This window comes from Delphinapterus leucas, chromosome 9, assembly GCF_059928025.1.
Source record: "Delphinapterus leucas isolate spDelLeu-1000000601 "Yukka" chromosome 9, BTC_Dleu_Yukka2, whole genome shotgun sequence".
Taxonomy (NCBI): domain Eukaryota; kingdom Metazoa; phylum Chordata; class Mammalia; order Artiodactyla; family Monodontidae; genus Delphinapterus; species Delphinapterus leucas.
The window spans coordinates 66,570,368-66,593,924 of NC_143137.1; the positions used below are offsets into that span (position 1 = coordinate 66,570,368).

Genomic DNA, 23,557 nt, shown 5'->3' on the forward strand with positions numbered 1-23,557 from the left:
CAAAATCTTGGAGCATTAAGTGAATTAAATGATCCAGTGGTATAAATAACTATTTTTAAAGGCATCAAAAACGTTTGAGGCTGTCTATTTTCTCCTTCCCCCAAATCTGGATTGACTGTACATACGGCCTGAAATCATGGGGTGCATTCTGAATCCTTTATTCCATTTCTTTTTATCAAGCCTGAGAAAGCTGTATGAATGTTAATATGGACTGAATAAATCCTGTGATCGCTGTAGTACCTATAATGATGTGTTCCCAGGCTGCCATATCATGGTTGATTATGACTTCTTTTTCTTTGCAATCCTTCATTGAATTTCTATTCCTTACCTCAGTGTTAATATTCCTGACTCTTTGAATTCATTTCAGAGTTCATGAGACGCTGTATCAAATGTTTTGCTAAAATCCAAATGTATTACATCTCCCACTTTGCATTCATCCACTAATCTTGTAATTCAATAAAAAAAGCAATCAGGTTTGTTTGGCATGATTTGCTCTGTGTAAACCCAGGCTGCTTGTTGCTCGATGGTGCTTAAATTATAAGTAGTGCTCAACGTAAATTTCCTCATCTAACTTCTCATTTTAGCCTAGAAAAGTTTACAGTGTTTTTGTTCATAGATTTTTTTTCTCCTAGCACAGAGCAAGTTTCTAGGTCTTAAAAACCAGAGAACAGAAACAACATACTAATTATTTTAGGGTACCACTTTTTCTTCTTTTTTTTTTTTTTTTTTTGCCTGCACCTTGCAGTATGTGGGATGTTAAGTTCCCCTACCAGGGACCAAACCTGCACCCCCTGCATTGGAAGCACAGAGTCTTAACCACTGGACCGCCAGGGAAGTCCCCCTACAATTTCTTATTAGATTTTCATTTTATTATGTGAGCAATCCCTTTACTTCTATTCTCCTATTTTTTTAGGAAAAGTATTCATTGGTAGTGGGACAAGAGGACGATGAAAATAAAATTTATTTTGAACATCCTCATTGAAAATAAAGGGCAATGCCTTGGTTATATTTATGCAATATCTTTATCCACATTAGTCATGTAATATAAGAAAGATACAGTTGTAATTTCTCTCTTAAGTTTAAATCTCACATGTAATGGATAATAATTTCATTTTAATGGATTCTTTCACTTTCGCTTGACCATAACTTGCTACGGGTTGAATTGTGTTCTCCCCCAAAAAGAAACGTGAAGTCCTAACTGCAACAGGTCTGAAAGTGACCTTACTTGGAGATGAGATTGCTACCGAGCCAGGCTCGTCTTACCTGTCAAGTCAAAGCGCTGAGACACCGAGGTCTGCAGAGAAGAAAGCGTTGACTCGCAAGGCAGTCCAGCGAGGAGCAGGAAAACGAATCCCAAAGCCGCCTTCCGCCTTCCCTGAAGGCAAGGGGCTCCGGGTACCGATGGGATAACAAATGAGAAAGCACGGCGGTTTGAGGCCTGGGGAGCATGGGGAAAGGTGATTGGAGGAAGGTGTGTGGTTCTGCGCAGGCGTAACTAAGCTACAGGCCTCTGTCAGTTCAGGTCAACGAGAGGACGCTAGCGCATGCCCAGTTGGAGGGTCTTAGATTCAGATTGATTTAGAGGCAGCTGACGCCAAGTTCCTAGAAAACAACTCAGGCAAACAACTTATCGTTAAGGCTACCTGCGGCCTGGAGGGCATGCAAATCTTAAAATGGCCTTGATTAGTAAAGGCAGGTGAAATGGATTTAACCATGGTTTCAGCGTCTTTACAGACGTAAGTTAAAGTGAGGTCATTAGGGTGAGCCCTGACCCTATATGACCAGTATCCTGAAAAGGAGAAAGTGAACACAGAGGCAGATGCAGGGGAAAGACGATATGAAGAGAAATGGGAAAAAGAAGAACAGCTAGAAGCCAAGGAGAGGGACCTGCAACAGACTGAGCTCCACAGAAGATACCAACCCTGCCAAAACCTTGATTTTGGAGGTCTAGCCTCAGAACTTGAGATAATACATTTCTGCTGTTCAAACCACCCTGTTGATGCTACTTTGTTACGGCAGCCCCAGTGAACTAATATAGTACCTGTCCTATATGCATATTGGTTTGTTCTCATCGTTATTCCTCTTAGATTATACTCTTCTAGAACTTGGTAAATACGTCCAGTTCTTGCTAATCACTGCTTTTATGCACATTACCATGTCAGCAGGCTTTAAGGACCTATAGGAATCAAAATACTCTTGAAGGAAATGGAAGAACAAAAAGGACATTCTATATTCAGCAGTTTTCCCATTCTGAAGATGGAAGATAATATTATTTTTAGGGACTTTGTGAAAGACTGAACACCCCCAGCTAGCAATTCCACTTCTTGTTTATGCCAGTTACTTGAGGGAATTACTTCTCATCCAGCATGCAAGGGCTTGATGGGACTGTAAGATTCCATGCCCTTTTACCGGCAAAGGGTGAGGACACAAACAAAGGGCAAACCCTTGGGTTCTCTCTCCTGGGCTCTGAATCTTGAGTAAACTAACGCAAGAATGGAACGATAGCTGGTAATCTTTGATTTCAGTAATAGTGACCTGAATAGATTGATGATTATTTCTTACTACTAGGATACACATACACAGCAAGTGGGCATTTGATAAATGCTTTTAGGCAACATTCTCAGGGTCAAGACAGTCTGGAAGTTAATGAGTCAGTAGTCTGCCCTGCCTTGAATTTTAGTTAAATGTTCAGCATTCTTGTCCATGATGGGCCACATAGACTTGCATGTAGTGATTAACTGAAAGCTTCATTGTATAGCAACAGGCATGATTGACCTGAAACACTCATTATATTTGAATAAAAGTATCCCTGCTTCCCACTGTCACTAGCATTTTAAAGACCACTTCGTTACCATACTCCTTCTCCACAGACTTTATGCACTAAATAATGGATTATTTCAGCCTAACTGATATATCATATGTAGTTCTCTAAGTGTGGGTTAGATTCATGTGGGTTAGTTTTATGTAGTTTGAGGGCAGGGATCGTTTTTATAAATCTACTACATCCTCCATAGAGTCTACTTATGGGGTAGGGTAACTTAATTACAGTAAGTACACAATCAACTGATTTTATAGCAATGTTTAAGACCAATTTGTAGAAGATTCATAACTGGGGATTTTTGAGGGATGAAATCAATGGATTTCCCAACAAAGAACAAATTGAAATGAATAATCCAAAGTCTGTTCTAATATGAGTGAGTTAATACTCATTCAATGAATAAATTAGTGAGCAATGTATTTCTCCTTTGAGATCTAAATTATCCAAATATTTATTTTCATATTTCTCCTTGTTTTGGTTTTGGAAAACTGCCTCAGGATTTCTACATGATCACAGATTTTTACGAAAATAACTAAACAGTAAATTCCAAGGAAGAATTCTTTTTTCGGTTGATTCTATTTCATAACTTTTTAAAAAGATTTATTTATTATTTATTTTTGGCTGCATCGGGTCTCAGTTGCGGCGCACGGGCTCTTCATTTTGGTGCGTGGGCTTCTCTCTAGTTGTGGCGTGAGGATTTTCTCTTCTCTAGTTGTGGTGCGCAGGCTCCAGGGCACGTGGACTCTCGTTGAGGTGTGTGAGTTGTGGGATGTGGGCTTAGTTGCCCCGCAGCATGTGGGATCTTAGTTCCCTGACCAGGGATCGAACCTGCGTCCCTTGCATTGTAAGGCGGCTTCTTTACCACCGGACCACCAGGGAAGTCCTTCATAATTTTCGTGATGGTGAATTTCAAATGTTGGCATATGAAATAATTGAAATGGCAATTTTATGGGTGATTTGTTACACCTGCAAACAAGCTCTTCATGAAACAGACAAAAATCAACAAACAAATGTGGCATGTTATCACATTTGGGCCTGGCATTATATATCTGAGGAAAAAATAAATAATAGACTTCTCTCTTCAGATGCTGTGCTTTCAATAATAAACCAAAATTTACTCTATAAGTGAATGATTATAAACAAGTCACCTTGTGATTAAGCACCATATTTCAGGGGACAGATTTTGAAAGGAATATATGAGATTTGAAAAGTCACAGAAAAATATTCAATTTGTTTTAATTTAGCAAGTTCTTAGTGTTTGGTGAGGGGGTGGTGGCGTGATGCCCAGTGTATCTTGTTAACCTGATTTCACATTAATTCAGTACTTTTATTAAATCTCACATGTTTCTGTTTGGGAATACTTTCCTAAAAAAAAAGTTACCTGAAATTATCACTGTATTAAAGAGCATAGCTTCAGTATGTTTGTGTCTTTATGATGTGTTAATCAAATCTGTCCATTCAAACTAAAGAAACAAGAGTGCAAAAGGTCAGTTCTCTGTTTGATGTAGTTTGTTTTAAGGTTCTGGGCCGTTTTTATTTGTTAACATAGATGTACATAACTGAGTTATTTTCAAAGCATCCGGTAAGCTCCTTGTCTAAATGAACTTTTTTTCCCTGCAATCATTGGGACTTTGTAGAAATAGTGTTTATACATAAAGTTCTTTTTTTTCTTTAATAACGCTATTAAACTACAGTATGAAATCAAGGCCAACCTATTAATAAAGGAACTACAAGTAATGTGAATTACTAGAAAGCATAAGGTTGCATTTCTTACATTTCTAATTCTAATATATAACAAAGTATCTCCTATAGTATTTTTTTTAAAATACTTTAAGAATAAAATAATCTAAATGGATTGGAAATACTAGTGGTGATGGTTGCACAACACTGAGAATGTCATTAATGCCACTGAAGTGGACACTTAAAAATGGTTAAAATGGCAAGTCTTATGTTACATATATTTTACTACAACATTTTTAAATAGAAAAAATTTAAAGAATTTAATATTTTTAAATATCAAGTAAAATATTTCTCAAGTATTAAAAGTAGGAGAGCATTGTGCAGTTTAAGATGTAATGTCAGGACTTCCCTGGTGGTCCAGTGGTAAATAATCTGCCTTCCAGTGCAGGGGGACGCAGGTTCGATCCCTGGTTGGGGAACTAAGATCCCACATGCCGTGGGCCAACTAAGCCCATGCCACAACTACTGAGCTCATGCCTCAGCGAGAGCCCACATGCCTGCAAACTACAGAGCCCACACGCCGTGGAGCCAGCATACCACAACTACAGAGAAGCCTGCATGCCACAACAAAAATCCCGCATGTGGCAGCTAAGACCCGACACAGCCAAAAAACTAAATAAGAAAATAAATAAAAATTTTTAAAAATGTAATGCCACATGCATTATCTTATTTTCTCCCCATCTTTTTGTGCCATATTTGTCTTCTGTCAATTAAATTCACATTAAATTTTCTATAGGACAAATAGTTTTACTGGCTGTTCAGAAAATTTAAACGTACATAAGATGTCATACTCCCCTCTAAAACAATGTGATAGTTTTTAAAAATTAAGATTTCTTTGGAAAATAGTTGCTGTGATTTCAGTTCTACTTTAAAAATTCATTTGTTGCTTCTTCTGAATCACGTGACTTCAAAACTGCCGTGCTTTAAAAGTTTTCTGGGCAATCTATTACTTTCAGAAGTCATGTCTAATAGCGTAAGTCATGGGGGCAGTGTTTACAACATTCTGAAGAAGTTGATCTGTCTCTTTGGGGATCATTAAGCTGTATCCTCCAGTGGAAAAACCAAAGTGATACATCAATCATTTTGATTTCTAAATGCTTAAAGACTCAAAAAAAATTCATGTTATGATATTGCTATTGTTTAAGGAGTACTTGATTTCTTTTTCAGATTTTTCTATAAAGACTAATCAAAGATGTTTAAAGAAATACATTTTAAATAAGACTGTGTTTCAGCAAAATGTCACTGTTACATAATTTTTTTTTTTTTTTAGTAGCTAAGTTTTATTTTCTGCAGTAATAAACATTGAAGCATCCCACTCCTCAAGCTGCAGGGAAACAAAACAAGTGAACCAAGAGATACCAAGGGCCAGTAGAGGCAAAAAATTAAACCCAAATAACAAAGTGGCAGTTACTCTAAGTTTGAATTCCCTATGCCTTCCCTAGTAGGGGACACAAGGTTAGGCCACAGCCCCCTTTCCTCTGCCTAGCCTTTGGGGAGGCAGGGGCCCAAAGCGCCAAATATTCCGAATCACCAGGGAAAGCTGATCCAGGAATGAGTTGATGGAAATCCAGAAGAGGACAAGGTCTTCAGCAGACCATCTAATAGCCAGGGCACTGCCATTCACTGTATATTCCTTATGAATCATGCCTTGGTGGCATTAGGCATCTGGGATCAGAGATCTGCGGGGCATGTCTGCCCCCACCCCCGGGGGGGGTCGGAAAGGCACTGTAAGCGTGAACACCAGCAGTCCACTTCCAGGCCCTACAGCCGCGGGTGCTGCATCTCCACCATGTCCTAGGGCACGTGGTGCCGGCTCACCCTTGGGACCAGCGGCAGCTACTTCCATCCCTGCTCCTCTGCCAGGCCCACCCCAGCCTTCTGAGCCCCGGTGACCACCCTCAACTCCAGGGCTACCTGAACTACTCTGGCGATCAGGAGTTCCAGAGCTTTGCTGACCAACTCCGCCCCCTGCCCCTACAGCGCTGTCCCCCGGGGCCTGCACAGCCGACGCGTCCCTCTCTGAGCTGAGCAGAGACTTACATACATTTTTAAGTTATTTAAAATTTAAATCAAGAAAGTAGCTAGGTCCAGGTTACAAAAAAAAAAAGCAGCGTTTATGAATTTGCCTGTGATCACGACATTTTGAACACAATGACATCCTGGTTTTGTCTTTAGCCTCAGCTTCTCCTCAAAGCCAATCAGTGATGGAAACAGTAACATCTGTCAAGCATGCACCCTGGCTGGCACATGGGAGTCACTGAAATAATTTAGATAGTTCCTTTCCCAAAATTTCTTCCTGCTGTAGCTGCTGAAAAGATTAAGTGAAACCATGTATTGAAGGAGATTAGAACACAGTACTAGAAAAATATTTATCAGGTGTCCTGGGACCTAAATTACCAGAAAAAGAATAACACGTGGGAACTGACAGGAGGGCAAAAGACTACTCAAGCACACTGGTCATAAATTAAATGATTAAAATGATTCAAAGGAAGTCAACATCTTAGATGATATTTATCAGTTTTACATGTGCCACCTCCCAGAGTGATCACAATAGTGCAATATTTTCAGCTTCTGGGGCTTTTATTTCAGATTTAAATTTTGAGCATATTTATTTGCTATGATCACATAAACTTCATGGAATGTTTTCTCAAACCGTAAGTATAATTTTAATATATCCAAGTGAATTAAAAATTTCTTCTCCATAGAAACATAATTTTAGGATGGAACTAAATAAGAATATTGGAGTCTATATGCAAAAAGAAAAAAAAAAAACCCTATCTTACATATGAGTTTATAAACCACAGCTATTCTATGAATACTTTTAATGGAACGTTCTAAAATCGTCAATATTTTTCAGTAAAGGCATCCACTACTCTGATCAAATTCTCCTCTTCTTAAACTACATCTTTCCATAAAAATTTTTTTTAATAAATAAATCTTTCTAAAGAAGTCTCATATATTAAAAAAAGAAGAAAAAAAAAAGCTAAGTATTAAAAGTATGTACTAGTTGAGTTCTGAGTAAATTGAGCCGAATTCTTCACTATCATGTCCAACACTGATATCTTATGGAAACTTGGCTTTGATGTAATTCTTATCACAATTGCTCAATATGTTCATTTGCCTTCAACTTCCTTCTTTTATTTTTACCCGTCTTTATTTTTTTCTTACAATTCTATTTTTCCCCTTCCCCATATCAAACTGCAACTGGAAAATAGCTCACTCATTTCTTATTTTCAAATTTCAGCTTTTCTCTTTTGAGATACCAAGTAAGAAACATTCAAATGGTCTTCCCCTCTGTAATGTTTTGTCATTATACGCTCTGAAAATGCTACCTGATAGAACATTCATTTTAGAAGCACCTATGATCTGGCCAAATGCTAAGACATCTGGTAATAGATTTCTTTCCTTGTCATATAAACATAAGTTGACTCATATTTTAAAATTGCTCTTTTGAGTAGCAAACATATTCTACATATCATTCTTTCTTAAACAGTAATAACTTGTAGATGTTAAGGCTGTAGAGTAACAACCCGTACTAGCATCAAAATTTATATTAAAAAAAATAATCCGACTTGGATAACATAATTAACTGTGCTATAACTCTGTAATTATCACACTATATTTTTCTCTCATTACATAATTTTTACATGTGGGGGAATTAAATAATCTAAAAGCTCTATGTGATTATCAGATGCTTTAATGGAGTAGGTGAACTTTAACATAGAATGCCTTCATTACCTTTTATGCAGAGTAAAGTGAGACCATCTCAACGGTAAACAAAAATGTTCTTCAGTAATTTCTCACCCTAGATCCATCAATAAGAACATTTTTGTCCATAGGTAAGTCAATCAGTATTTTTAATACACAGTGTCTTCATCTGTGTGGTAAGCTGAATAACAGCCACCCCTTTTCCTCCATGCCCCTTACCTGTGTCCTGATCCCTGTGAATGATAACTTACCTGGCAAAAGGGACGTCAAAGATGTGATTAAGTTAAAGATCTTGAGATGGGGAGATTATCCTGCGTTATCTGGGTAGACCCTAAATGTAATCACAGATATCCTTATAAGAGAGAGGCCAAGGAAGATTTGACTACAGTAGAGGAAAAAGAGATGTGACCACAGAAGCAGAGATTGGAGTAAGGAAGGCAGGAGCCAGGAGCCAGAAATGACAACAGCTTCTAAAAGTAGAAGTAAGGATGGGCTTCCTCCAGAAGGAACCAGCCCTACAGACACCTTGATTTTAGCCCCTTTAGACTCATTTTGGACTTCTGATCTCTAGAACTAAAAGAGGATAAATTTGTGTTGCTTTAAGTTATTAAACTTGTGGTAATTTGTTATAGCATCTACAGGAAACATAAAAATCTATAAAAAGGAGTTTCAATTAAGTGACCCCCAAGAACTTTCTATAATTTGAGAAAACTGCTCTGCACTGTCAGCTGTGTGAATTTTTATTTTTAAGCATTTTTGTAGGCATAACTTAAAGAAAATCATCTTTCATTAGTTATTGGAGAGGTGACATTCTTTGTTGTAATTAGTCTTTTGGGTATTAACATCAAAAGGCAGCAAACATGAGGGGAGATAATTCTTTTATTTTCCTTTACCAAGTTGAAGGAAAATGTTATGTTGTTGATTTCTATGTTTGAATAGCCAATTCAATTAGAAATTCAAAACACAAGAATCTTGCAGAAATCAGCTGCCAGATTTATTAATCTATCTGAAAATAAAAATACAACCAAACAAAAAGTAGAATAAGAACAGAACCAAAAAAAAAAATTTAGATACATTTCCCAAGAGTTTATAATGTAATGTCTTGAACCCTTCTGTATGAGAAATATACTTAATGTTGGCCAATTACTTACTGCATTCAGTGAGTTAGTACCGTAAACAGCAAAATATATAATTTGTCCTTAAATATTATATAATCAATACCAATTCTTCCTTGATTCCTTAAAATAACTCATAGCCCAATTTTCTCACTGTCAAAGTAGAACTAGAAGTTTTAAAAGAATAAGAGAAAAAGAGGAAAAAAAAGAATACTCAATATAATTTTCACTTAGATCATATTTTAAGGACCCACTTTCAATTTCTCCAAATGTGTCAATTCTCTTTCCAGTAAAACTTTAGCTGAATATTTTAAAATCTGTTTTTATTCTACGTGCTGTAAATGGCCACATGAGCAAAGTGGGGGAAAAAAGTTCTGATTTTTAAGGCATATTTATTAGCCCATAATGGGCCTAATGCTATATAATGTAAGTGTAGAACAAGCCTTGAAATCGCAGGTTACATAGATGTGTTGAAATTAGAATTTTTTTTGTAGGATTAAACGTGAGTAGTATTGATTATGGTATGTGGGTTTCCCAGTAACTGTTCAATTTAAAGACATGAGTTGTGATCCGTGTCATGTTGGAAAATGGGTAGCCAGGAGATCATCTTTCAACAATTTTCCCTGTGTTCATCATGAAAAGCTTTTATAAGTCGATTTTGGCTTTGTGTTTAGGACTTTTTAAAAATTTTGCTACTGACTCTTTAAAAATTTTTGTTCCTCTGGGATATTGATGGAGTGAACAAAATTCGTGTTTCTTGCTTGAATCATTTTAGCAAGCTCTTCAGAGATACTGTACCACCATTTACTTATGGCTTTGTTATACCCTAATTTCAGTATTTTCTCCAAATGCAAAACAAAACCAAAACAAAAACCTTTGAAACTTTAAATCTTTAAATCTTCTTTCAAACAATCCAATCACATTTACACGAGTGTCCAAAACAAGATGATGGATAGTACCAGCGCCAGCACTATGTCATACAGCAACTTCCTCATATTCTTTGACAGTTTGTAAATAATTTTCCATTTCACCAAAAGTTACAAAATTTTCCACAGTTTCCCTTAGCAAGCTGAAGCTTACTCTTCATTTTGTCAATGTGCATAAAAGCTGCTTATAGCATAGCATGGCATAAGCTATTTTTGAAGCAATAAATGGTTCGAGTCATCTATTTTGTCCTGAAATGCTATCTGTAGTTAACTGCATTGCTTATAAATGGTCATAGTAAATTCAGCATGAAAGAGAATATTACAGAAAAGACAGCAGCAGAAGCATTAGCATTATCTAATATTTATATATGTTTCAACATAACACAGCAGTAAAAGGTTTAAATGCATATCAATGGGTACCATGTCTAAAAATTACTATAGTACCTATTTAGTGTATTGGATATTTTTCTTAAGGAGTGCTTGCTGTATCTAGAACAGCATATTATGTGATTTAGTACAGTTAATTCTTATTGATTAAATAATGTTTTTATGTACTGAAGGAAGCGAAAGGAGACAGATATTTTTTGCTTCATTGTGATCCCAGATTTACCATTTAAATGAAGATCTCAAAGGACCATGAAAAATATCATTATTTAACTGAAATGAGCTTCAAAATACTTTAACAACAGTATGATTTGTATCTAAAGAGCAAGGTGGCACCAGATACGTATACTGCTACTGGCCTGTGACTCAGTTTGGAGCCAGAGTCCAAAATTGTGCCCCTCATTTACAGTCATGGTGATTACTCAACTTCAGAGAGAATTACCCATTTTATGGTTATCCTCTAAGAGTCATATGTAAAGCAAAACGAAACAAAAAGCAGCAAATGCAATCTCTAGATACCTTTTTACAAGAGGTGCAAAAACAGTCATTTCTAACAATTAAACTGCCTTTTACAGTAGTTTTTTTTTGTACACCTTGCAGAGACTCAGAAATGATAGGGGAAAATGCCCAAGGCAAATAGTCTCCAAGTGGATATTTACACAATGTGAATTAACTGTGTACTATAGACACCCAGAGGAAATGAACATTTTCTAGGTTGTTATGAAATCAAATCAACATGATAGAGCTTCATCATACTTAAAACCTGTAGGACCCCATCCCAAGCCTAAGTAAAAAGTAATCCCCCAATCCCCCCCTCCCATTCACCCATTACCTTCCTGTTACACAGAATAAATGTTTAGATTACTCCCACCCACTCTCAAATAAAGTGCACAGTCCATGGCAGACCATAGAATAATGCAACAGGAAAAGCCCCTTTTTGTGTATTATTATTTAAAAATAAAATACAAACAACAAAAATCAGACAAAGATTGAAGAGAATTCAGAGATTCTCTGCATCTCGCAAAAGAGGAGAGGCGCGAGGAGGCCCTTGACTGTCACTTGTGTTAATACACGTAGCCTTCGTTATAGGGGTGAGGGTTGCAGCAGCCCCCTTCTGGCATATAGGCCATGCTCTCGTCAAAGTGGGACAGAGGCACCGTGTCCTCTTCGTTGATATGACGCTCCATGTCTGTCTTCAGCAGTGGGCGCTGATTATCTGGAAAGGCCATGGAGAAGAGGGCTTCTGGATCACATACAAATTTGTAGACGTATCTCTCTCCAGCCACCTAAGGGAAACACGGAAGAGAAATCCCATCCTTATGTGCAGTGCCGGATGGTAACTAGACTTAGTGTGGTAAGCATTTCGCAAGAGATACAAATATCCAATCGTTGCGTTGTACACCTGAAACTAATGTGAGGTTGTTATGTCAACTACATCTCAGCTTAAAAAAACCCAACAACTCATCTTCACCATCCCAGATTGGAAGGGCAGAGAAAGAAATAAACAAAAACATGATTTAATACTCCAGAAAGGATGAATAACAAAAGAAGAAGCAATGAACTATTAACAGATAGAAAAAAAATCCTCACTTTGTGTGACAAACTACGGTTCAATCGAGGGAAATGCAAAATGTTGACCTTGAGTAATAATTACATTCATTCCAGATATAGCTAGAAAGCTTAGCAGCTTGCTTGTTTTCATGTAAGTGTAAACTTACATTGCTATTTGGGGGGAAAAAAAATCAATGATTTCATGCAGGCATCGTCACATTACAATCTTTTCCCCTCTGTTTGAAAAGGTAATATCTATAGTACTTATAAAATAACCAGGCCTTTAAAGTGTAGTGTCTCCCTCTTAACATTATATTTCTGAAACTGTAGAAAAACTAAACTTCCAAAGCTTAGAAGAAAAATGTATTGTGTTCCTAATAAGACTAGACTAGTGATTCACTGATTCGCAGGGTGAACTGTTCTTTTTTTATTTTTTATTTTCTTTTGCACTGTATATTCTCACCTGAAAAAAAAGATACATAGCCTTATTTAAACGAAAGATAGATCGAGAGGGCAGCATTATCCTGGGTACATCACTTTTAAAAATGAAAGCAAGATGCCTTAGACAGAAGGTAAGGATGTATATAAAGTGTCAAATTGAAGTAAGAGGTGTAAAAAAGTGAAAGGAATTTAAAATACACGATGCATAGGGAGGAAATGAAAGAAAGAAATGTGACAGCTGCTTGAAATAAAGGAGAAGTGGCGTAATTTGTAGGAAATAACATGTCCCAAACTTAAATTTTGAAGAGTAATGCTTCTCTAGGAAATTATAAACAATTGAGTGGAACAAATACAGCCCTGCCCCCGCTGCCATTAATAGACAATGCTGAGCTTCTCAAAAACCCACGGGGGGGGTTGGGCAGGGCAGGAGTGGATGAATACAGTTCTTTGTATTAAGTTTGGCAGTAACTTTTTGTGTGTATGTAGAGTTCAGTAATTTTAGAAAGGTGCAAATTACTCAACTCCTCTGCTACTTTGCTGTGTGATGTGGGGGTATGGTGAGTTCATAGTTTATAAACTATCTGTGCATGTTTGGGAAGAAAAAAAAAAATTACCAAGGAGCACTGCTGTTCTGGACTCAGATTTAGAATGTTTTTTGCCCTGGATTTTTTTTACCCTGTAAGAGGAATCAATTTAGAGAATTCAAATACTCTGAATATCCTTAGGCTTGAAAACAGCCAAGACTTAGTTTTTATGGATTTGGACATGTTTCTTAAACTGCCCCCAGTTCCCCTTTTTTTTGTGAAATGGAGTCAGGAATGGCTTCTTGGAAAGCCTGTTGCAAGACTAAGATGGAAGTCTCTAGCACAGGGCATGGCAAACGGAGGAGTCTGGCATAAATTTATTCACTTTAGTCCTTTATAAAAAGGAAATTAAGTTCGTAAAGGTGAAATGGTGAAACTACCATAAAAGTAAAAATAGACCATATCAGAAACAAAGCTTAACTATACTAAATCCCCGTTTCCCGTGTTTCTTTGTTCAAAGCACTTTGAGAATAAAAATAAAATAAATGGCCTGCATACCTCAGAGCATTTAATAACCTGCTTTGTTTTGTCTGCAGCCGCTGAGAAGGAGGCATTTGCTTTAGGATACTGGAAGTTTTTTTGTACAACCTGTTGCTATTGGTTATAATTAGAAATGATTCGATAAATCACTGCGGGGAATTAAAATGTATAATATGCAATCAAGATTATAAAACCTCTTAAGGACTCTGCCTTGACTCACTGTTTTATTTTCCTTACAGTAAACATATTTAGGGCTACTACTATAATTACTGGCCTATTTAAATGCCACAAAGTTTAGAACAAGGGCTGATAACCAACCAAGGGACAGAACGTCTTCTGTTATTCAGTTATAATATGGAAAATGCTATACATTCAGTATACACAAATTGCAATGCTTAGATAGATAAAACATGAATTTTGAAAGACTAGCTATTTAAATTATGTGTTAACTTTTAAAATTTCAGAAGTAATACAGGGGTATTGGAAGAAAATTTTAAATTACAGATTAAGCCAAAAGAAATAATAATCTGATTATATCAACCAGAAATAACCAATGCTTAAATGTTTGTATATACTTTTCCCATCATTTCTAAATTTTGAAATTCATACATGTACTGTCTATAAGGTATAATGATCATTACTTCATTTCTTATTTCTTTCATAACTACTAAAATAATCAGGGTTTCTTTGATGTTTAGATCCATTTGGGTTTTATTTTATTCTCTAATCTTTCCATTTTATTTTCTTTTACATACACCACATACACACAGAGTTTTAAGTTCATGAACAAGCGTGGTCAGATAAACACTTTCCCCATACATTAAAATATATAATTCTACATCAGAGTTTTCTTTTTTTAAAGGACTGCATAATTTTTCTCTGAATGACTATACTAGAACTTACTTAACCATTATGTTAATAGGTAAAGATAAGATGGCAGGACATTCTAAAAAGAGTGAAGCAATGAGAGAGTCACAGGTGTGTCAGAGAGTGGCAAGTAGAACGGCTCAACACGTGGAAGGAAGAATAAGTATATGTACGTCTGTAAAAATTGTCCAAAGTCTTGATTGTTGTGCTAGTTATAAGTAGACTTCAACTTTTGCATTTTTCACCTTTAAACGACCTGGTTTTCCTTATATCGTATGCAATACCCCAAAAGGCCTGTGATGTACAACATTTTGCTCTCCTATATTAGCTGACAAATAAATGGTTGCTAATAGTTTCCTTTGGCAATTACAACCTAATAGAAAAAACGTGAGGAGCCACAACATTTTTTCAACATCTATGCTGTCATTAGACTATTTGATAGCATCTTGCCTTATTAATTTATTAAAGTAAGAGGTAAATAAATAGGATATGTGATAACTGTATAAATAAATAGGAACATGGAAGCGGTGGTATCAGTAATAAGCATAAGTTTGAACACCTTTGAGAATATTTAAGACCAGACATGTCATCCTGAAGATACCCCCTCAAATACTGTGTACCCCCTAAAACCTGAGGTATGATTAGACAGTTTACGATACTTTTTAGCTCTCCATTTAGTAAGGGACTTACTGGTCAAGACACACAAGCTAAATATGCCTTGGATTCAGGGTGTGAGATGCATTCACAGCTACCATTTGTTGAAGACTTTTGCGCCAGGTACAATGCAAGTGTCTCAAGTACATTATTTCATTTAATAATCACAGCAGCTTCACGAGGTAAGAATACCACTGCTGAGTAGCAGAAGAATCTGTTCAAAAAAGGTGATCTAATGAGAAGGTAGCATGCAAACCAAAGTCATGACTGCATTTTGTGTAACACTGCCCAGGGGACCTGCAGAGCACCTACTGTGCCAGCCCGCTTGATGTGCCCAATTAGGAAGATGGTGATGAAAACGAAAAGAATGGGATGTATGTGAAAGGGGTTGGCTGCAAATGGGAGTGGTGGATGAGAGAAAGGGAGGAATTAAAAAAGCCTCCGGGGTTGAGATGGAGAAGACAGAGCAGATAGTAACTGGTTTTACATTTTGAAGGTGAGATTCAGGGAAATAGGAAGCAATTAAGAATCTAATTCAGCCTTATCTTTTAAGGATCTTCCAAGTTCTAACTTGCAGGCTGGCCAACTCCAGAGCACAGATTCCCTTTGGTCTAGAAAACTCAATGATGCTGTTTCCCTGTCTTCTAGTAAGTTTCATGGACCAACTGGTCTAGTTTTTCTTGGCAGAACCATGGTGACATAAAACTATGCCACAATCTGTAATATACGTCTGTGTCCCCCCAAATGAACAAAGGATGCATAATAAAACTATAACGTAATATTCACGATGAATAAATCCTAAACGTTGTTCACAGTCAAGACTATTAGATCGAATATGCATGCAAGGCTGAAGGATGTAACAATAACAAATACCCACATGTTTTATCTTTATTTATTCGTTTATTCATTACCTTCTTCAAAAATTTTATATTTTGTTTCTAGGTGTAATTCATTTGTTTTATCTCACACCTTTTAAAAAAGCTACCTGGAAATATTAAGAGACACTCATTTGAAATAAAATAAATGTAACTTCATTATACCAATGAAATAAGATCAAATACTTATTTTTAATCAACGGTTTAAGATGTTAAGCTGTCAAGTAATGAAATCAGCCAAGAAAAAATGTTTTTCAGAATGAGAACAAGCAATGTTCTGAACGTTTTAAGAACCAGAACAAGAGGGAAAAGGTAATAATTCAGATAGTATTCAAAATTATATACTTGTGGAGAATGTAGCAAAATATCAACGACTTCTGGGGATATATGCTTGCCATATTAGTACGAAAACAACAGTTTTTCTACCAAACACAGGAAAGTGGGGACTTCCAGAAAGTCTACTACTTTGTATATGATATTATTACACATTTGTCTATAATGCCCATGCATTTATAAACAGAAAGGCTTGTAATAGCAAAGCAAACAGCTAAGCATATGTTAAAGTGGGCGGAAACCTTGCTTCAGCAGTGTAATGGTACGTGGCTTTAAAGTATGACACGCGGATGAATGCGCAACATTTCAATGCATTTTAACGCTGTATTAGCTGCTCACCTTTTGCATGATTCCTTTCTCATAATAATAGCGGAGTGAACGGCTAAGTTTATCATAGTTCATAGCTGGTCTGTTTTTCTGAATGCCCCAACGCCGGGCCACCTGCCACCAAAACAGAATTACATTGTAGTGTTAAGTATAAACTTATCAACATATCTCATAAAAATCAGTTAATTCATTAATTACTTCCAAGCACTCTAAAACACATCCAAATCAAAAACGTAAGTAAAGACACAAAAGCTATCATGATCTGCATATCCTGCGTCCTGGTTTGCTTTTTAAACCAGGCCTTCAGTGATCACCCTGAAGCCGAGGCATGCTTCGCATGCTGAGGTACCCTGTTTTCTCCTTCTTACTTTTTCTTTTCAGATAAAATCTACAGATCAAGAGTGGCTTCGTGATCTCTTTGTAAAGGTGTTTTTGAGGTCACGATAAACCAAAGGAAAACAGATATCCTGCATGACGCTGAATAAAAGAGTGAACAAGTGGCACAGCGTGTACAGCAGAGGAAACAGTATACCAATTAGTAAGCTGAACTGCAAATAATTTTTATTGCCTGAAGCAGCATCAGGATAAAACTGCAGCCAATACTACACTGGGGAATTAAGCGTTCATTTAAAGAACAGTAGTAATCAGATGCTAAAAATAAGGAGGCCGCCATGTGTATGAGTCCACAGACAAAAATCTCTAAAGCAGGATATCTGCTTTTGCTGTTCAGTGAACAATGTCTGAGCTTCAACAGAGCTTCAGCAAAACCTCCTTCCTCAACATATCTGTATCCCCTACCTCACCACTACCCTGGCTAGATGCAGCGTTATCCAGAACAGGGTGGCCTGCTTCTATGACCTCAGCTAAAGTCACCTTCGCATTAATTTCCACTTTTGCTTCATCTGAGCAGAAATTGCAGCTGCCATGCATGCCTAGGTAACCCTGAGACACCATTTTTAAATAGGGTTAGAGTTTTCCTTCATGTTCACAGAATTCCAGGTTGTTGCTACGTTTCCTTCATGTTCACAGAATTCCAAGTTGTTGCTACGTGTAATATACTAAAACAGAATGCTTTGCAAAGAGGTCATTCTGTCTCTCTCTACTTCATTAGCAATAACCTTTCTCCAGAGTTTTTTTTTTTCTCTTTTAAAAACACTGATCCTTGCTATTTTCTCTCTCGCTAATTTCTACTTCCTGAATGAAGATACAATGTAATTTAGTCACATATATCAGTATAATTTTTGAAGAGCAGAGAGATGTAACGTCACAGGGACGTGACTATATATCAAAACAGAGTCACTGTGACAGGTACACCTTAAAGTTCCAAAGATAAACTTCGTTTTAATGTAAATGTTCTAAGCAATAGCAAAATGGGCTGATGGCAATAAGAAGTGAAAGCAATAATTTCTAAATAAAGTGTCTTTTAAAAAGCTAACAATGGACATCAGTGAATCTTTAATAGACATGACAACTGAACAGCCTGCGAACCTGGAGGGGATGTGAAAATAAATTATTAGTATCTCCTGAAACTGAACAATTTCTGAACACTTATGCATTTGTAAATCATGCTTTTCTAGAGGCTCACCAGGAGGCACCTAGAAAGTAAAATACCTGCAACACACTTCAAGACAACACAGTGGAAGTCTTTGGGGAGAGAAAGATGTTTTTTTAATACCATAAGCAGAGTTTGACTTTTATGATGCCAGTTAATTCTCAGCACCATGGGTATCAGTAGACATTTTAAAACAATCAAATTTATTCTTTTTTTTTCTTTTTTGCGGTACGCGCGCCTCTCACTGTTGTGGCCTCTCCCGTTGCAGAGCACAGGCTCTGGACGTGCAGGCTCAGCGGCCATGGCTCAGGGGCCCACCCGCTCCGCGACATGTGGGATCCTCCCGGACCGGGGCATTAACCCGTGTCCCCTGCATCGGCAGGCGGACTCCCAACCACTGTGCCACCAGGGAAGCCCCCAAATTTATTCTTAGAGCTGTTTCAATATCACATTCATTATAAAGTTGAGGGAAATGGATACTCATATGCCTGAGAGATGCAGACAAGTTGTGCAAGATGAAGGAATAAGATACAGAAATCTGTTGTACAGCACTGTTCCTATAGTTAATGATACTGGATTGAACGTGTAAAAATTTGATAAGAAGATAGATCCCATGTTGTGTTCCTATCATGATAAAAATTTTTTAAAAGATTGCAACTTAAAATGAACAGATAACATAAATAATTTCCAGGATAGGTTGGACCATCCAACAACTAAGAAAGTCCACTCAGCCCTCACATATGACCCCGTCAATCACCACTATACCCGGCGCCACTAAAAGCCAAGGTACCAAATGTAAAACAGATAGCTAGTGGGAAGCAGCTGCATAGCACAGGGAGATCAGCTCGATGCTTTGTGACCACCTAGAGGGGTGGGATAGGGAGGGTTGGAGGGAGACGCAAGAGGGAGGAGATATGGGGATATATGTATACATATAGCTGATTCACTGTTATACAGCAGAAACTGACACACCATTGTAAAGCAATTATACTACAATAAAGATGTAAAAAAAAAAAAAAAAGCCAAGGTACCATTTTCAACATGGAGTGGGTACGATGATGGCAATACTTTCAGTAAATTCCTTTTAACACTCTTTCAAAAGAAAACTTTGGATGTTAATGAGGAGAGTGAAAAGATCTCTATAGCACTCTAGCATTTATCCTTATCACCAAATGAATTAAACAGGAAAATGCAATCGTTCAATTATTATTCAATTTATTTTTAAAATCACGCTTGAATATGCAACAGTAAACCTAGAAACCACAATCAGGGCCTGGCTATCAGACTTCTCGATAACTCTTCCAGCTCAACAAGCTTGCATATTAGCAGAAGACTTCTACTCTGCCTCCTACAGATGCTTCACTATGTCAATAACTGTTCCCTGGAACAATTCCCCAGAACCCATGATTAATTAAAAAATAACATCTCGTTATCTCGAATATCTCAAAAAGAGATGTTAAAGATTATGTGCTTGCTAAAGTTATCCAAACACACTGAGCAGATAATCAGCCACAAGACTGCAGTCTCACTCAGCATCATTTTAAACTGCAAGAGGAAATACAAAAAGCGGAACTCATGAGTAATTCCAACAAGGATGGCTTCAGAGCCACCTTTCATGAGCTGTGCTGTCACAGATCCTCAATTAACTGCTGTGTAGTTGAAAGAAGAGGGTGACCGTGGGCCACAGAGACTAAAGAAATTTCACAAACATTTTCCAAAGAAGAAATTTAAACATAAGCAGCACAGTCATTGCCTGATGGAAGCAATTGTAGCAGTGAGCAATGCAGCAATCAGAAATGGAACGTTTCATTTTGAACAAAGGGCCTTAGGAGACATTGAGCGCTTATTGCACAATTGCCAGGGAGTTAGGCTGACTCTGAATTCCCCTGTCCTTTTTTACTTTCTGAGTCTGATACAGAAAAGGTGTCTAAATGTTGGTTTGTTGTATGGAACAGAAATAATTGTATTCCTTCCCGGCATTTAAAAAACAAAAAATCACAGAAATTCACAATTTGATGTAACTTAATGGTCCCCTGGTCAAGTCTCCTATTCTACTTGTTCAAACATGATCAGCTTAAAAATCAACAATTGCTATATAAAGAACTTAATCACGTGTGCCTAAGTATTTTTACACTTCTGAGTGGATCAATAATCACAGACATAATTCAGTCATTTCCCCCATCTTAACAGATAGATGGCAAAAATAAAAATTCTGTTTCTGCTCACTTATTTTAACCACAGATGGACGGAAGTAATTGATATAAATCCCTGTTGAATGTCCTCAGTTCTAGCATGAACCAACTCTTGCAGAGATTATTAACATCTTTCACGAGGTGAAGAGCACACATTCCCATCATGTTAAAGGGCTTTCAAATTACTTTACGTTAAGTGTTTCTAGTCTCAATTTTTAGTGCTTCACATTTTTGCGGTTCTTTCACTTATACCATTTAAGTACACCTACATAAAAAATGAATTTCTTTTGACAGCCAAATTAAGTTTTAGATGCAGTACAAAATTCAAACACCCAAACATTTAGCCTATACTCAATTGAATTTCTGATTTAACTTGAGCCCTCAAATGCTACCAGGGTATTGATGTAACCCGGAGTACACTTAATCGTACTAACCGTCTCCTCTGATTTCATACTTTATTTAATACATATGCGAATCGGATAATCTCTTAAATCTTAATAAGTAATGTCACCTTATCTTCTGGAAATCAAATTAGGACACGTTATCTGATGATGATTAAGTACATGGTCTCATAGAGCAGAAGATGCAAGATGTATAGGCCCAGTAGCCTAGTCTAGGCTGTAGATGTCTAGTCTACGTGAAACTAATCACTTTGACTTAAAAAATAGCTGGATATCTCTCTCTGAATTTTTCGACTTTTCTGAGGTGTTTAGATCCTATAGCCAATATGATCAGTCATAGGCACGTTAGCTAAAAGTCTTCCATTGCTTTCTCAGCTAACGTAAACTGAAGTCAATTTTAACAGCAGCAGAAAAAGCATCTTTAATAAGACACAAACGTTTCATATAAAAGTCACCTTTCTTTTGAGGTCCAAAATGCTATTCGGTAGGTTATGTTGTAATAATAATAATAGTAGGCTTGGGACTTCCCCGGTGGTCCAGTGGTAAGGAATCTGCCTGCCAATGAAGGGGACACGGGTTTGATCCCTGGTTGGGGAACTAAGATCCCACATGCCGTGGGGCAACTAAGCCCGTGTGCCACAACTATTGAGCTCACGCACCTCAACGAGAAAGAGAAATCCTGCATGCCACAACTAGAGAGAAACCCGAGCACAGCAACGAAGAGACCATCCCGTAATGAAAAGGTCCTGCATGCCTCAACAAAGATCCCATGGGCCGCAACCAAAAAAAGAAAAGAATAGAAAAATAAGTAGGCTTAAGCCTAAAGTTAGTCCTGGGCAGAATAAAAATTGAACTGAGAGGTTTTTCAGGAAAACACTCCATTGGTATGTGCATGGGGGAGGGTTGGAGGAAGTAAGACAGCTGAACAGAATGAAAGGTGTTCCATTTACCTGTATTCTCTCTATCCAGAGTCTTCTTAGGTATGGTGACATTTTAAACTTTATTCCTACCTTCCAAAGGAGCGTACACAGCCCAGCAGATTCAAAACAGATGTCACCAATAATCAAAGGGAAACAATGGCTGTACAGGTCTGTGTCTCCTAAGAAACACTTAAGGAGTAAGAATTTCCCACTGTGGCCCTTGTGTGCCTTTATTGCCCACAGCTACGTCTCCCCTACACCCTCTCACACATGACTTTGTTCTCTAAATGTTCCTCTCTAACCCTCTTGACAAAAATCAAGACTGTCCAAATAATAACTGCTAATTCTCAAGAACAATTCCTCCATACCCAAAACTAGTTGAACTTTGATAGACATCTCTCTTCCTCAAAGACCATCAAACGTGCCCAACTTAGATGCACCTTTAGAGACTTCCCAAGCCCTGCTCTCTTGAATAAAGGATTATGCTAATAATCCGGTTGATTTCCTTCAATTCCTGTAGGACGGTGTGCAACTGGAAAAAGCCTGCAACATATTCATGTCTTATTTTAAATACATTCCTGCTTTTTTTTTTTTTTGGCCCACCTTTTAATTCACAATGTTTCCCTATAGTTTTAAAATTAAAAAATACTTCTTTGGCATATTAATCAAGTCTATGTTTCCTTATATTAGAACATATCTGATCTTCCTAAGTAGAATCTACTAAACTCACCTCTTCAGGCTCAATCAATTTAAATTCCATGCCTCTCCCGGTCCAGGCAATGAAATGGGAATTGGAAGGGTCGTCCAGAAGTGCTACCAAAAACTGCCAGAGCTGAAGTGATCCCCGCCGCTGGTACGTGGGTCCTTCCCGATACATCCCTGGCTCTTGCTTTATATCTCCTAAATTAAAAACATTTTAAGTTTCTATGATTAGCCATGATATTTACATAAAATTTATATTAAGCCAATCACTAAAATGGTTACACTACAACCAATTTAAGGGTGTCTATGAAATATACTGTTACCATTAAATAGGGATTTAAAATAGGTAAAAGGGTGAATATAACCCAGGAATCTACAAATTTACACACAGCTGTATATATAAAGGTCACTATAAATGCACAAAGGCCAGAATAAATCCATGGAGGTCATTTACTTATAAAAATGCTGTATATCTTTTTTTTCTTTAGATACTATTTTAAAAACTGTAGTATCCGATCATACTTCTTGCCTTCATTGTTAATGCTATTACTTACTGCTCTAAGTAACAATGCAGAGGGAGTAATCAATTTTAAGCTCTGTGCATTTTATTTGCGCAAATTAAATTCTGCAATTTATAAATACCTCATTGACCTGCACATGACAAACTAGTGAAAATTTTAATGCAAATACTTCAAAGCAAAGTTAATAGCATCTTAGACTCTGTGAGTTAAGTAAAAACTAGGACAATGTCATGGGTAATTCAGGGCATACTGGATTACCGGTATACCATCTTTCTTCCACACCTTCGCTGGCACTCTGCTTTCTCAACTGGCAGCAAATGAAAATTCTCTCATTTTTCCTTGTCTCTTGTTTGTATTGCACTTATCTGAGTTTAGCTTGCTATTCTTTTTCTAAAAGTCCAATTTTATAATGTTTATACACACACAAAAAAGAATACACCAGAGTTTTCTGTTATCTATATTTTTA

At 37.1% G+C, this 23,557-nt stretch overlaps 1 protein-coding gene and 1 pseudogene across 2 annotated transcripts in view; both read right to left on the bottom strand.

Moving 5' to 3' along the window:
* Window positions 1-5,592: 5,592 nt before the first annotated feature.
* On the bottom strand, window positions 5,593-6,611 carry LOC149748424 (EKC/KEOPS complex subunit LAGE3 pseudogene; annotated as a pseudogene).
* A 4,943-nt stretch (window positions 6,612-11,554) lies between these two features.
* Window positions 11,555-23,557, bottom strand: part of ETV1 (ETS variant transcription factor 1) — a 91,758-nt gene continuing 79,755 nt past the window's right edge. For both annotated transcript variants that reach the window (XM_089917669.1, XM_089917670.1), the window contains 3 exons: window positions 22,599-22,768; window positions 16,816-16,917; window positions 11,555-11,977 (listed from right to left, as the gene is read on the bottom strand). In XM_089917669.1, coding sequence (XP_089773795.1) covers window positions 11,756-11,977; window positions 16,816-16,917; window positions 22,599-22,768 — 494 coding nt within the window. In that variant the 3' untranslated portion in view covers window positions 11,555-11,755. The remainder of the gene's footprint in view (window positions 11,978-16,815; window positions 16,918-22,598; window positions 22,769-23,557) is intronic.